Source organism: Colletotrichum costaricense (genome assembly GCF_030867565.1).
Source record: "Colletotrichum costaricense strain IMI 309622 chromosome Unknown Scaffold_9.1, whole genome shotgun sequence".
Classification (NCBI taxonomy): Eukaryota; Fungi; Ascomycota; class Sordariomycetes; order Glomerellales; family Glomerellaceae; genus Colletotrichum; species Colletotrichum costaricense.
The window spans coordinates 603047-615278 of NW_026848238.1; the positions used below are offsets into that span (position 1 = coordinate 603047).

The window sequence follows — 12232 nt, forward strand, 5'->3', positions numbered from 1 at the left end:
AATCAAAAGGCAACCAACAAATGCTGACGAGTCAGGTAATAAGAATCCTCAGGTTTGAGCTCGTTTGATACTCGCGGTCGCCAACCACTTGGCAAAGACTTCCATACTTTGTACACAGTGGTGCATCTGACATTCTGTTGAATGAGCCACACATGCTTCATATCTACTCATCTTTCTATATACAGTGCCGCCGCTGCTCGGAACTGGAGACTTTTCCTCGCAACTCTCGTAGGAGGGGGGCAGGCTTACGTAGAATCTCTCGATGTCATAAGATGCAGGAACAGCTCATAAGTATACATCAAATCGGATCACTCAAACCTTTGACAGCGCTCGCATGGGCAAAATGTTATGGTACGAATTATTGTCACGGTGCATCGACTGTGTTCATTCCATGGCAACTTTCAGACTTCAACTCAGCATTACTGTGGCTTCTACGGCGATCCGGAGAAGTCCGCCGGTAAAGACGGGCAGTTTTTCTCTTCCAAAACCACGCTTGGCATGGAGATTCCCTGTCACCTGATGTAAGGACCCATCAGCTTCCCCAAGAGTATCACTTGAACTTAGCCGTCCGAAACCATTTCTTGTAACAAGGACAGAACTCTAACCTTTAGTTCAGATCCAGATGTGGGCGGCTACGAACACTGTCAGATTCTACGAGGCGCGTCAATCTCAACGCGATTGCGAGGGCAAGTCTCATCGCCATTCTTGCAGGTGCAAGGGTTTCCACGCTTGTAAACTTGGGTTGGTCAAGAAGTCGCCGGCTGAGTATCTATGCCTTGTTACTTGACGTCAGAGCTTTCACACGTGCACGGATGCATGCATGTAGTGCCCGACCGTGGAAAGCAACATAGCCGGGAGCTCTATTCCATTATATAGATTTCAGTACTCAGATCTGTATAGGGTATTCCCACGTCTGCTTTGTTTGGTGGTCCAAAGTTGTCCAATGCCCCCAAGGCGAAGACCTGGCTTCGTTTTCCGCCAACTCGCTAATTTTGGTACATGTAGCATTCACACACCCACTGGCCCGCGCTTAGCCGTATCCCATTGACATATCGAAAGCACTTGACTCTCCAAAGGCAACATCGCCATCGTCCCAAAGAAGACTCAGCATCAAGTCTTCCCCGCCAGATGCGGTTGGGTCAAAAGACAAAAGGTCTTGCCGATCACCTAAGTCTACAATAGCATCACCTGCTCTTTCAGATCGTTCTGGAATTCTGCCGTGCTCGATGCTTTCGCGCAGCTGCGACGTCTCTCCCTGTCTATGAGTCTCAGGACTCTCCGCTAAATTGAATGATAAAAGTCTTTCAACGTATGGGGCACCCGCATGGTGTTGCTCGACCGGCGAATTGGTCTTGAAGGAGTCGATGGCTTGTGAAAAACTTGTGAGAAGCCGGTGATATTGTGCTGCTTGGGGACTCAAATGACCCAGAAAGTCCAGAACACGTAGCGCGCTATGGAAAGACTTTCCACGGTTTTGGGGTACGTCAGGGGCGAGTAGTGAGAAGCCAAGGACAAGACCGGCGGCAAATAACCAAGCCCTGAACCAAACATTAGTACCACGCATATTTGGACAAGATCAAAAGGGCTTACTTCAGTATGCACATGTTGCCCATGATTGTGCGCGAGTCCAGAGCGTCAGCACACATCTCGGCCATGAACACAGCAGCATCCACACAGGCATCAGATAGTTCAGCAACACTCTTCTCATCTTCTCCCCCTCCTTCATCATCGTGGTCGTCCATGAGTGACGTGTCTTTGTTGATTCGCGGCATGATATGGTGGATTAAAAACTCGCGAGTTGTCAGGATAATGCCAAAGTAGTAGGTACATGCGACGTGGATATTTCCAATAGCTATCTCTCGGTTTTGAGAATGATGAGATTGGGCGGTTCCTCTCTTTGGACGTTGGCGCAAAGCTGTTGGCAGGTCCTTACTCCAATGTCTAATTTCATCGAGGAATTGTTGTGCTCTGATCATGCCCAACTCAGATTCTTCGGTTAGAGTGTCGACGATCCTGTTCAGAATTGTGGCAAATGTGCATGCCGCGTCTACTGACAGATTTCGATGTCGGTTCTCATGAAGCTTTGCGCTTCGTCTCAGTCGGCAAGGTGCTACACTTGTTGGTCTTCCGAGGATTGAGCTACACACAACGTCAAAAAGTCGTATGCTCTTATCGACCCGAGACCTTGGTGGTACGTCAGCTTCTAATTTGATTCTTTGTATGGATGAAAGGGAAGTTAAGAGACATGAAGGGAATAATATCGTACCTCAGACTTCGCTCGCTCTCCGAAAGAGACTGAAACTGCTCTGCCATGTGCAAGCCCATAACCGACGCCGCCTTTGTGGCAACCCCAAGGTACATAAACGCAGAGTTGCGACGACAAGCGCCAAACATATAGAAGGCCATTAACACAAAGCCGCGAGCGGTGTTCAGTGTGGGATCGCTCAACATTCCTTCGAACGACAGCTTACGTGCTTCTGAGAAGTAACGAAAGGCTTTGGGTGCATCTCCTATCTGACCACGACATTGGGCACCAATCGCAACCATCATGTAGAGGCACAGAAGCCTCCCTGAATTGAAAGTAGAGTTGGACCTTTGAGACTCCGTACACGGTTCCTGGGCCAGAATGATAAGTTCTTCGATATCTGATTCATCGAACAAATCAAGGAGTCCACTAGACTGCGGCTTCGTCAACTCCACACTCAGTTAAACAAGTCATGAGAGCTTCCACTCACGGCGTCAAGGTAGCGTTGAACCAGGGTTTTTCTCTCAGCGTTTTCAATGTCATCTGAGAAGTCATCGGTCTGCTGCACAGGAACTTGTGCCTCGAACATGCGGTGACATCCCTGACTAATCGTGAACCCTGGACCAAGGATACGCAAGCTTCCTCGCAGGTATTGTAAGAACGCAATGGCTGAGGCATTTCCGACGAATACTTTGGATTTCGAACTGTTAGCTCAGTGTGGAACGCCTAAGGACGCCTCAATATCGTCGCTGAAGCGGCGCTCGATATGGAAATCGTACCTTTTTCTCCACTACAGGTGTACATCATCACCGGGCGCGGACCAGGCGGCGTAACCGTCTTGCCGGACGTTGACGAGGCTGCGGTCTCGTTCTCATCTTGCAAAGATGATTCTTGCCGTTGATAGAGTAAGGGGGACACCTGATCACGCTGCCGAGTCCCTGAAGCGGCCGAAGATTGATTCGGCGGTGCGCGACGAGCCCTGACATGTTGAGAATAGGTGCAGGACGAGCCTACCCCGCGTTTGACGCATGGTCGACATGGCTGGGCTGCGTCGCATCGCTTCTTGGTCGCTCGGCACGCCGTGCAGGCCCTGGTGGACCTTTTTCGGTCTTCGGGGCGTACCGGCGGCCGGGGCATGGCGTGGAGTTTGTGTAGTGCGGTGCCTTGTATACGGCGGCCGAAAGTTGCGGGTCTACCGAAGAGGCGGCACTGAATGCAGGTTGCGGGCCGACGATGCAAGGTGCAATTGCCGCCAATTCACATCCGATGGACATGGAGCGATTTCATCGGGTTGTAAATCAGCATGTTTCGATCATGCTACGAAAGGTCGCACTGCTTCTCAAACCCACGAGGCCCCGTCATTGAGTAAGCAGATAAGCAACGTAAACATCATTGGAGTTGAGATAGGCTTATCAAAGTAATTCCCCAGATTGTCAATTACAATCAGCGGCCAATTGGTAGGGCAAAGTGAGACCCCATGAATGTGAGCGGTGCTCGGCCCGCACACTTATCCTTGAGCAACACGTAAGTCCGTAGGTCCGTAAGTCCGAGATCTACTTCTGTACGGAAGTTCCGCCTTCACTAACCAATCGAATGCTCTATCTAGTCAGCAGTTAGAATAGAAACTCGGAATACTGTCATGATATGAGCACTAGCTTATAATGACTCGGCCGGAGCTCATCCCGTGCCGTGTGGTGCACTTAGTATGAGTTGCTATCTTAATGTAAAGTGTCTCATGCTATAAGTTCTCAAACTTTCCCAGTCCACCGAAAGTGCCCCAAACTTGAAATCACGCCGATAAAGAAGAGTATACCGCGACGCCACTATGTACGCAGACATCAGCAAACCCCCAGCTCCCCTTCCCCAGTCCGAATTGCAGACGATTGGAAGCGGTATTTCAACACTGTCACCTCTTTCTCGCCGAGGGGTTGGGCCAGGACTCATTCTTCTTGTCCCTTCAGTCGACAATGCGCTAGCAATTGAGGAAGGCGTCCCCGCACTGCCCCTGAAATGGGCTGAGGAGGGGTACACGGTCATTGCCATTCAGCCAACAGCGTTCGAGAGCGGTGCACGCGAGACTCTAGATCTTGCCATCCAAACATTCCGCAACAGTGATAAATGCGACCCAAAAAACGTGGTAGGTCTTGTTGGTAAGTTGCAGTCTCCGTTACGGATTTTGTACATCGCTAAGTGAGATGCACCAGCATACGAGCCAGAAATGTGGAATACAGTTGCGCCGATTCTATCTGAATTCCCAGAGATCGTGAGTACCGTGGTGTACGCAGATACCTCAGAGAGGTCTTCGATCTCTAGTAGCATTTCACCCTCAGTCTATCACTTTGCTGGAAAATCCGAAGGGCAGCCCTTGCGGTCAAAGGGTCGAACAGAATACTTTTACCCAGCAGCCAAATCCTTCAAATTCGCGACACCGTTCCAGCCGCACTTCGACTACAACATGGATATGCTCTCATACACTCGCAACCTGACTTTGCTGAAAGGCGAAATGAAAAGCCCTATTTTCGACTTGGAGGCTATCTGGGACGAGCATACTTGGTACGAGTTCGCCGATAGATCTGTGGAGCACACAATGAGCACAATGGTGCAGGAACCATATGTCAATCACATCCCAACGGTAAGGGAAAAGCCGATCGTGCAAAACGAAACAAAAGAACACACTTTCTAACGTTTACTTATTCAGTTGACCGGTGGCGTTGGTCGCGGCAAGCTTACTGACTTTTATCGTCACAATTTCATCTTCAATAATTCAGCGGACACGGAATTGGAGCTTATTAGTCGGACCATTGGCATCGATCGTGTAGTCGATGAATTCATTTTCAAGTTCACACACGACCAGGAGCTTGACTGGCTGTAAGTATAAGCACTTTCGGTACTTGATGTAAGGACGTGCACTGACAAAGTGACTAGCTTGCCAGGCGTTCCGCCAACCAACAAGTACGCGGAAATCCCGTTTGCTGCGGTTGTCAACATCCGAGGTGATCGCCTGTATCACGAGCATATAAGCTGGGATCAAGGTACAGCCTTGGCTCAATTGGGCCTCCTTCCGGAGTACCTCCCTTTTCCAGGGGGTAATCTCCAGTACAAGGTTCCCGTTGCAGGCGTGGAGACAGCCATGAAGTTGAGAGCACGAAATTCTGTTCCGTCAAACGAGATGTTCAGGTTCACAACTCGCCCCGCAAACAGCGAAGGAGTGAATCCAGAGAAAGTGGTTCCGGCTGTAGCCGAAAACGGTGTGGCAACAGTTGCAAATTAACGGAGGATGATGCTTGTTGTAGGATTGGTCCAATGAGGTATTACCATTATGTGTAGTTGAAGTTTTATGGGCTTAATACCATACCCGATGTACCGTAATCCTCATGTTGAATACCTGCCTGCGACGCGAGACTAAGGTATACATGCTCATTTGTTGTTTGGGGTATCTAAATATGTGATAGGCTCACCCTTCTACCTTTTTGATCCATTGCCTTGTACCGTAGACAGAGAAACGCGGTGACCACATCTACGAAGGCTGGCAGTTCTTCATCCACAGCCCTTGAAAGCACGTATTTGATTCTCCTGCTTGTGCTTTAGGCTTGACGAAACCACAAGCCCGGCATTCCATTTTGCAATTCTTCCGCAACTTCAACAAGCAAGTATTCCTCCAAAGTCCCTTTCTCTCAACACGTGCCTGTTGAACTGCGGCATAATGGCATGCAAGCTCTGGATTAGAAGCTCTGGCATCTTTGACGAGTTGGATGATTTTCTCGATAAGTTCGTCGTATTCGTCATGCGATATCTTTGTGGTGAACTCTCTCTGGCGCACAGCTGCAACCAGGTATTGTACAAAGCGAATAAATTCGGGCCCCTGTTTAACAGTTCCTTGCGGCATGAGATTACCGTCAATGAGTTTCCTCCAGGTGAGATCCCAAGATCTGTCAAAAACGGATTCGTCGTCTCTTTTGCGGCGCTCCTTTTCCCACTCGGCTTTGCTCCATACCCCGCATGGCTTATTGCTGGGCACTGGAAGACTAAGGTCTTTGATGATACTGTCGGCCAAGTCGCTATATTTCAAGCGGAATTTGATCATGGAAGCAATGTCCATGCCGTCAGTTGAGGCCTTTTCCGACTCGATTGTGTCAAGGAGGGAGTCCTGAATGTAAGCGCCATGTCCGCTATACCAGTCTCCAGGCCAGAGTTCAACAAAAAGTCTGGACATTTCTACGACTCTTTCGCGGCATGAAGAGCATGTTGTCAAGGTCTGTTCGTCCTCGCGGCCGTTGAATGTGCAAGTGAAATGCAAGTGCACTTGGTCGCATTCAACTTCGACAAGTTCGTTCAGTCTCGCCACCGCCTCGTAGTATTCTGACACTAGCATCGTATCTTCACTAGACAAATCGATGAGGGAAAAGGCTTCGAGCATCATCTTGTATCTTCTTGGTGTGGTTTCTGTGTGAAGGAAGCTGACGTGTTCTGAATCTGATGGGCTTTCTCGAACCAAAGTTTGTACTACTTGGGGAGGTATGCAGACTTGGTACATATATGTGCCTTAGCTACTGAGCTTTCTCCGAAACTTGGCTCCCTTCTGGAGACCTTGACTTTGAGGCTACATCAACTTCTGCGGCCTAGGCCGTTGAGACTTTTGCTTAAATAATCAAATTGAGTCTGTCCTGGATTTGTGGAACCATGAACACCCTTTGACAGCGCTTGTGAACCTGTTTTTGATGCCATCCACTTTTGGATATGATGGTACCATGGATTGTTTGGTTTCTGCCGGAGTGACAATATTGCGTACTTATCTAATGCCATCTTTGGCGCAACGCCACTCCATCAGGGTTTCGTAGTTATCAGGGTCTAACGTCGCTTTCGTGAAGAGGACCTATCGGCTTCATGATACCCCAACGGCCGCGATAGCTTCCCCCCTACACTGGCGCGTGGTGATATCTGCCCCTCCCCCTCCCCCCACCGCATAATTGAATCCTGAATCTCTCCAATCTTCTCGCTTTCAAGTCATTGTTTCGAAAACTTCTTCAAACTCCCTTCGGGTTTCAATTGCAGATGTTTGGGACTTTTACTACCAATACGGCGATTTACCTCTCGTGTGTCTTATACCGGCGATCGAAGCGATCATATGCATCTGTAGCATGCCGACCTATTACGAAACTTCAGAGGAGCTACGCCCAGAGCTCGAGGCAATCCGGGACTCGATTGATGAAGCGCTGCGAGCATTTCAACCATCTTTCTCTCGCGCCAAAACCGCCGAAACCCTACGAACAGATGCAGCAAGAATCAAAACGAGCCTCGAAGAACTGCAAAGTCTTTGGAACGGTCGAGAAATGAACCAATATTGGATTGCAATATGGACCTTGGTCAAGAAGATCATCACCAAAAAGATAATTCTATCTGAGGAAAATGCCGAAAGAGCTTTGAATGAAATCACGGCAAGTACACCCCTCCGACCCCTTCCACACCTGAACTACCTGATCTCTACTCACCACAAGTTATGCTGAGGAATCCGTGGTTCTTCCAAAACATCCATGTCAAGGAGTACTTAGCTAACGCTGGTGTTCAAGCGTAAATATACACATCCTTACTCCAGACACAAGTTAGCATATGGCCTCAGTTCGAAGATCATGAAGAAGATCTCAAACGCATTGGTAGATTCCTGGGAGAATCCCGAGGATTTAACACATGTTGAGTTTTTCTACATACTCACCTGGATTTCCAATACCATTGGCAAGGAAAAGTCAGCATGGTTTGCGATCGAAGATGTCGAATGGTCCAACATGGTCACTTGCAGCTACATGGACATCAGAGAATATATTGCTCGACAACCTTTCAGTCTTCCTACTGCCATTACCCCTATGGATCGGCTAGCCCTATACTATATCGTTCCCGAGTCAAAAGATATCCTCCAACAAATCATCCCAAAACTAGTTGGTTTCATGGACCATGATATTTTCAAACAAGAAGATGTGGCTCGCGAGATCTACGATTTGGGTTTTCTTCCGGCGCCTATCTCCGCAAAGGACGTACCAGAAGCGGCCAGGCGCCGAGCCAAGATGACTGATCCGTATTTGAAGAAGGTTGTAGGATCAGCGATGATTCGGGGTTTGCTTCGAAGATGGATTGAAGCTGACCCCGATCCGGTCAGTATTCTTAAGCTGACCCAGGTCCGGGTGGAAGATCTTTGCAGCACGCTAGAAGATGAAGTTCTTTCATTAATGGACTAAGGAACATGTAAGAGAATCCAACGCTGCGTGTGGCTGGAAGCTGGACGCTCAGCTGTGACGGGCTCGAATAACTATTATTGTGTAAAAGTTGGGAAAGTTCACAGGCGAACAGCAGAAGAACAGTCCACAAAACTACGGACACAATCTTCGCGAGGGCAAAGGGGTTATACGGCTCAAATAGAAGCATCTGAAAGCCTAGTGAGGCTTCGCTGTTATCTGGAGCCTTTCACAACCGATGACCGTCAGGCTGGCCGCAGATAGCGCTGGGTCGAGTTGCTTCCCCAGTCAATAAGGCAACGATAGAAACGCATCAAGTACCCCTAATGGGTTAGTAATAGCGGTGATATGCTCATCATAAGTTTATTATACCATGCGGTTCATACGATCCATCTGGTCCATCTCGTAGCTCCCATTATGCCCTTCAACATCGCTCCTCGTATCATACTGCACAACGATCTCGTTTGTCCTGACGATCTTGCCAAACCCGGGTTCCGACTCGACCCCAAGTATGCTTTTATCGCTCCGATCATCGGCGAGCTTGTCCCATTTCCTCCTAATAGAACCCTTTCGTGTTGTCGAAGTTGTTACAGTTACTGTGTTGGTACGCGTGAGGCCTCCGCCGAATCGAGACCCATTGGTACGGGTGGCTGAGTTGCCGTAGTACTTGCGAGCAGTACTTGCAACGTCGCGGATGAGGACACGGAGAACAGGTATGGAGGCCGCCATGATCGTTACACCTGATTCCACGGTTCCCCAAATGACGAGGTCGCTACCGTCATCTTCAAGAGAAAGTCAGTCTAGTCTCTTGTATCGACGCCTCTCGGTACCTTGTTGCTTACATGTAAAGTCTCCAGAAAGCAGAGTAGGAATCGTCGTGCACTTGACAATCGAGGTCCCGCCAGCGCTAGTTGCCAAGTTAGATGAAGCAGTTTAACACACCCCAAAGGACTAGGCCTACAATAGTCCCATACTCATGGCAATGCCGACACCAATCTTCTCTTTCATCTTCATTTGAAGTCCCCATATTAACTTCCATGGGAGCATGGCGAGCAGTATGTCCATCAGAGCAGAATATCCTGTCAGGTGTTAGAAAAAGAATTTGTTTGAGCAACTGTTGTCAAGCCATACCTGCAGCAAATACCCCGTAGTAAGCTGCTACCTTGGGACTCCAGCACTTTCCTGGTGTTTGGGGAAGCCAGTACTTTTCGATCGGGGTACACTGCACCCAAGCAGCCATAGCGTTGAGGCCCATGAGGACGTTCATCGATATAATCGCACCCCATATCAAGTTTCTTGTCCACCCTTTCTCCTCGATTCGGAGTAAAGTCATCGCGAAGGATGTTTTGCTCCACACCGCCGATGTAATCGATATCGTACTGATGACATTGCCGTTCAAGCCGATCTGAGGGAAGTTTACTGGATTGATTTGGTACACATGTTTGCCGAAGCCGAGGGACACGTTCCACGTTGTTAATGCTGATGCAATCATCAAGGTGACCTAACACAATATTGTCGTCAGTAAGAGGGTCCTGACATATGGCGTAGAGACTGAACGAACCCAAGATGCTATGAGAACATGGTCGTCCCACCAGAGTCCACTGCGTTTCTTAAATTTGCAGTATAACCGTAGGCACAGAAAGAATAGCGACGCTCCAACCTGAGACCAGATAACCGCGTTGATCGTCTGGCCATAGTCCTCCGGCCGACCCATTTGACCGGCCAAAAGGGGTTACTTCCTTCGCCCAAGCGATGTTCGGATGTCGAAGAAGGCTCAAGACACAGACCAGCCGTTGCGCGTTTGATGACGTCGAGAAAAGGCAAAAAGAATATCAAAGAGCAGCCGCGCAACTCGCAGCGGGTATCACAAACTAAAGAGGCACAAGAAAGAAGCTGAGAAAGGAAAGGACATAAAACGCGCATCCACTCGGAGTGTGGGGGATGACAACTGAGATATGACATCGCAACACGTCCTCTCCACCCTCTCAGCCTAGTTCATTACCTACAGATAGCCAATGCACCCGGCACTACGGGGAAAGGGCTGGGCTCCCTGCGAGTATGCAGGTGCCGACGATCGACTTGTAAGGATGAGACGATGATCACGCAAAGGTGTTGGCGCGCTGTAGGGTTCTCCCTAGTTTCAGATGGTGAACCCGGGGCAGATTGATGGCCTTCTAGAAGAATGGAAGAAGATCTCGTCGTTGCGTCCAGTCTCGACAGCGCTGTTTGTGTCAGGAAAGCGGAGCCATCTAGCTGGGAGTGACAGATTCCGGACTACCACCATCGAACAATCGTAGCGTGGCATCATATCATTGTGCCCGTGTCCGCGTTGTGGGGGGATGAACGAGCCAAGCAAGAGCAATGACTCGAAGTCAAACTGATCTTGGCTGGGTTTTGAGCTCATGCTTTGCTGACAATTTGCCGCTTGACCGTATGCTGGGTAATTTCTGCGACTTGTCAGAGAGATTGCAAATACGATTCCTTCTGTCTCGTGATTCTTGATTGTGCCCGTTGAGATCGAAGAACATTATTCAGTGATGTGAGGTTGAGTTCGCCATGGGTCAAGGGGGCCCAGATTGAACAGCTCGCGCTCGGTTTTGAGCAGCCTGCACCTCGCGTCTCTGTTAAACTAACATTGCAAGGATCGATGAGTCGATAACCCTGCCTTAGCGTCGAAGTCAAAAAACTAAATTGCTTAGGTCGCATTCCGGTTCAGCTGGGAAAACAAGCGAGAATTGGAGATGTATTAGACGAGATGGCACGGCCAACGCCTATCCGCAGCAACGCTGCACAGGAGGAATCTCATCAACGGCTTTGTTTACCGGCACGGCAATTCGCGACAATTCCAAACACGAGCGGAGAGAGAAAATCTGCCGTCCGTCTCGTCCCTCTGGTTTTCTGACAGAATTCTCTCTGCCCTCATCCTACCTTCTTCAACGGGCAGTTCAAGATCTGTGCAAGGATGTGGCCCGAGTCAGGTAGGTAAGAAAGCGGCAAATCATCCGCGGCCCCGAGTCCGGGTCAGCTGGCAGGGCGCATGGCGGATGTCGTCTCAGATTGTCAATGCAGACAGGGGAAAACTCTGCTCATTGGGAGGCTCAGCAAATCGCCAAGGCGATGCACAACTGGCCCAATCGTGAGGTAGGGCTGGGCGTTGAACATGGTTCCCGGCTGATGCGTTTCGCCTGATGTATTTCGTCACCGAATCTATTTCAGGGTAAACGGGTGGGTTCCAGTTCTTCGGTATGGCCGTTCTTTTAAGTACAGGCAACTTGCTTGTGTGCTCGCATTTGATTTTGCATTCCGTTCCTGTGCCGTGAGTGACACTTACTGATTTAGAAGCGCTGGCCTAAACCATATTGCCATTAGACTCGGCGAAATCACTGCCAGAGAGAATAGTACCGCATACTGCAATCGGGCTTCAACTACAGACACGTTCCAATAAGGCAACAAGTAACGTAGGTGAACATGAGCGTTAGATGTTGAAGGCTGTCTGCTGATGCATGTCACTGGCTTATCCCATGTGGGTACCGGTAACTTGTTGCGTATCTAGAGAAGTAATTGTGGAAAGACTTTAAAGGAGTATCTTGACAGTGGAGTATCAACTAGACTTATGCAAGGAGGCAATGGCTGAAACAGCTCGCGGTTTCCATCGTTTCTTCACGCAGGTACGCTAGTTGGTAGCATCACTATCAATTTGGGTTCCGGTGTTGGGTTTGTGACTTCCCTTGGTCTGGATATGGGCAAGCATCCCGTGCTGAGC

The 12232-nt window shown here is 49.3% G+C and overlaps 5 protein-coding genes across 5 annotated transcripts; 2 read left to right on the forward strand and 3 right to left on the reverse strand.

Moving 5' to 3' along the window:
• Positions 1-1030: 1030 nt before the first annotated feature.
• CCOS01_09026 (uncharacterized protein) lies at positions 1031-1772 on the reverse strand (the record flags this gene model as incomplete). The annotated part of the gene is made up of 2 exons (XM_060457186.1): positions 1031-1538; positions 1591-1772. The coding sequence occupies 2 exons, from the start codon at positions 1770-1772 to the stop codon at positions 1031-1033; spliced, it is 690 nt and encodes a 229-aa protein (XP_060311886.1).
• Positions 1773-4070: 2298 nt separating this feature from the next.
• Positions 4071-5516, forward strand: CCOS01_09027 (carboxymethylenebutenolidase; the record flags this gene model as incomplete). The annotated part of the gene is made up of 4 exons (XM_060457187.1): positions 4071-4395; positions 4450-4877; positions 4944-5113; positions 5171-5516. The coding sequence occupies 4 exons, from the start codon at positions 4071-4073 to the stop codon at positions 5514-5516; spliced, it is 1269 nt and encodes a 422-aa protein (XP_060311887.1).
• A 246-nt stretch (positions 5517-5762) lies between these two features.
• On the reverse strand, positions 5763-6665 carry CCOS01_09028 (uncharacterized protein; the record flags this gene model as incomplete). Its single annotated transcript, XM_060457188.1, has 1 exon — positions 5763-6665. The coding sequence occupies one exon, from the start codon at positions 6663-6665 to the stop codon at positions 5763-5765; it is 903 nt and encodes a 300-aa protein (XP_060311888.1).
• Positions 6666-7872: 1207 nt separating this feature from the next.
• On the forward strand, positions 7873-8402 carry CCOS01_09029 (uncharacterized protein; the record flags this gene model as incomplete). The annotated part of the gene is made up of 2 exons (XM_060457189.1): positions 7873-8328; positions 8394-8402. The coding sequence occupies 2 exons, from the start codon at positions 7873-7875 to the stop codon at positions 8400-8402; spliced, it is 465 nt and encodes a 154-aa protein (XP_060311889.1).
• A 433-nt stretch (positions 8403-8835) lies between these two features.
• On the reverse strand, positions 8836-10183 carry CCOS01_09030 (uncharacterized protein; the record flags this gene model as incomplete). Its single annotated transcript, XM_060457190.1, has 5 exons — positions 8836-9251; positions 9312-9376; positions 9431-9548; positions 9601-9970; positions 10031-10183. 5 exons carry the CDS (start codon positions 10181-10183, stop codon positions 8836-8838), a joined length of 1122 nt encoding a protein of 373 aa, XP_060311890.1.
• Between the last annotated feature and the right edge of the window lie 2049 nt (positions 10184-12232).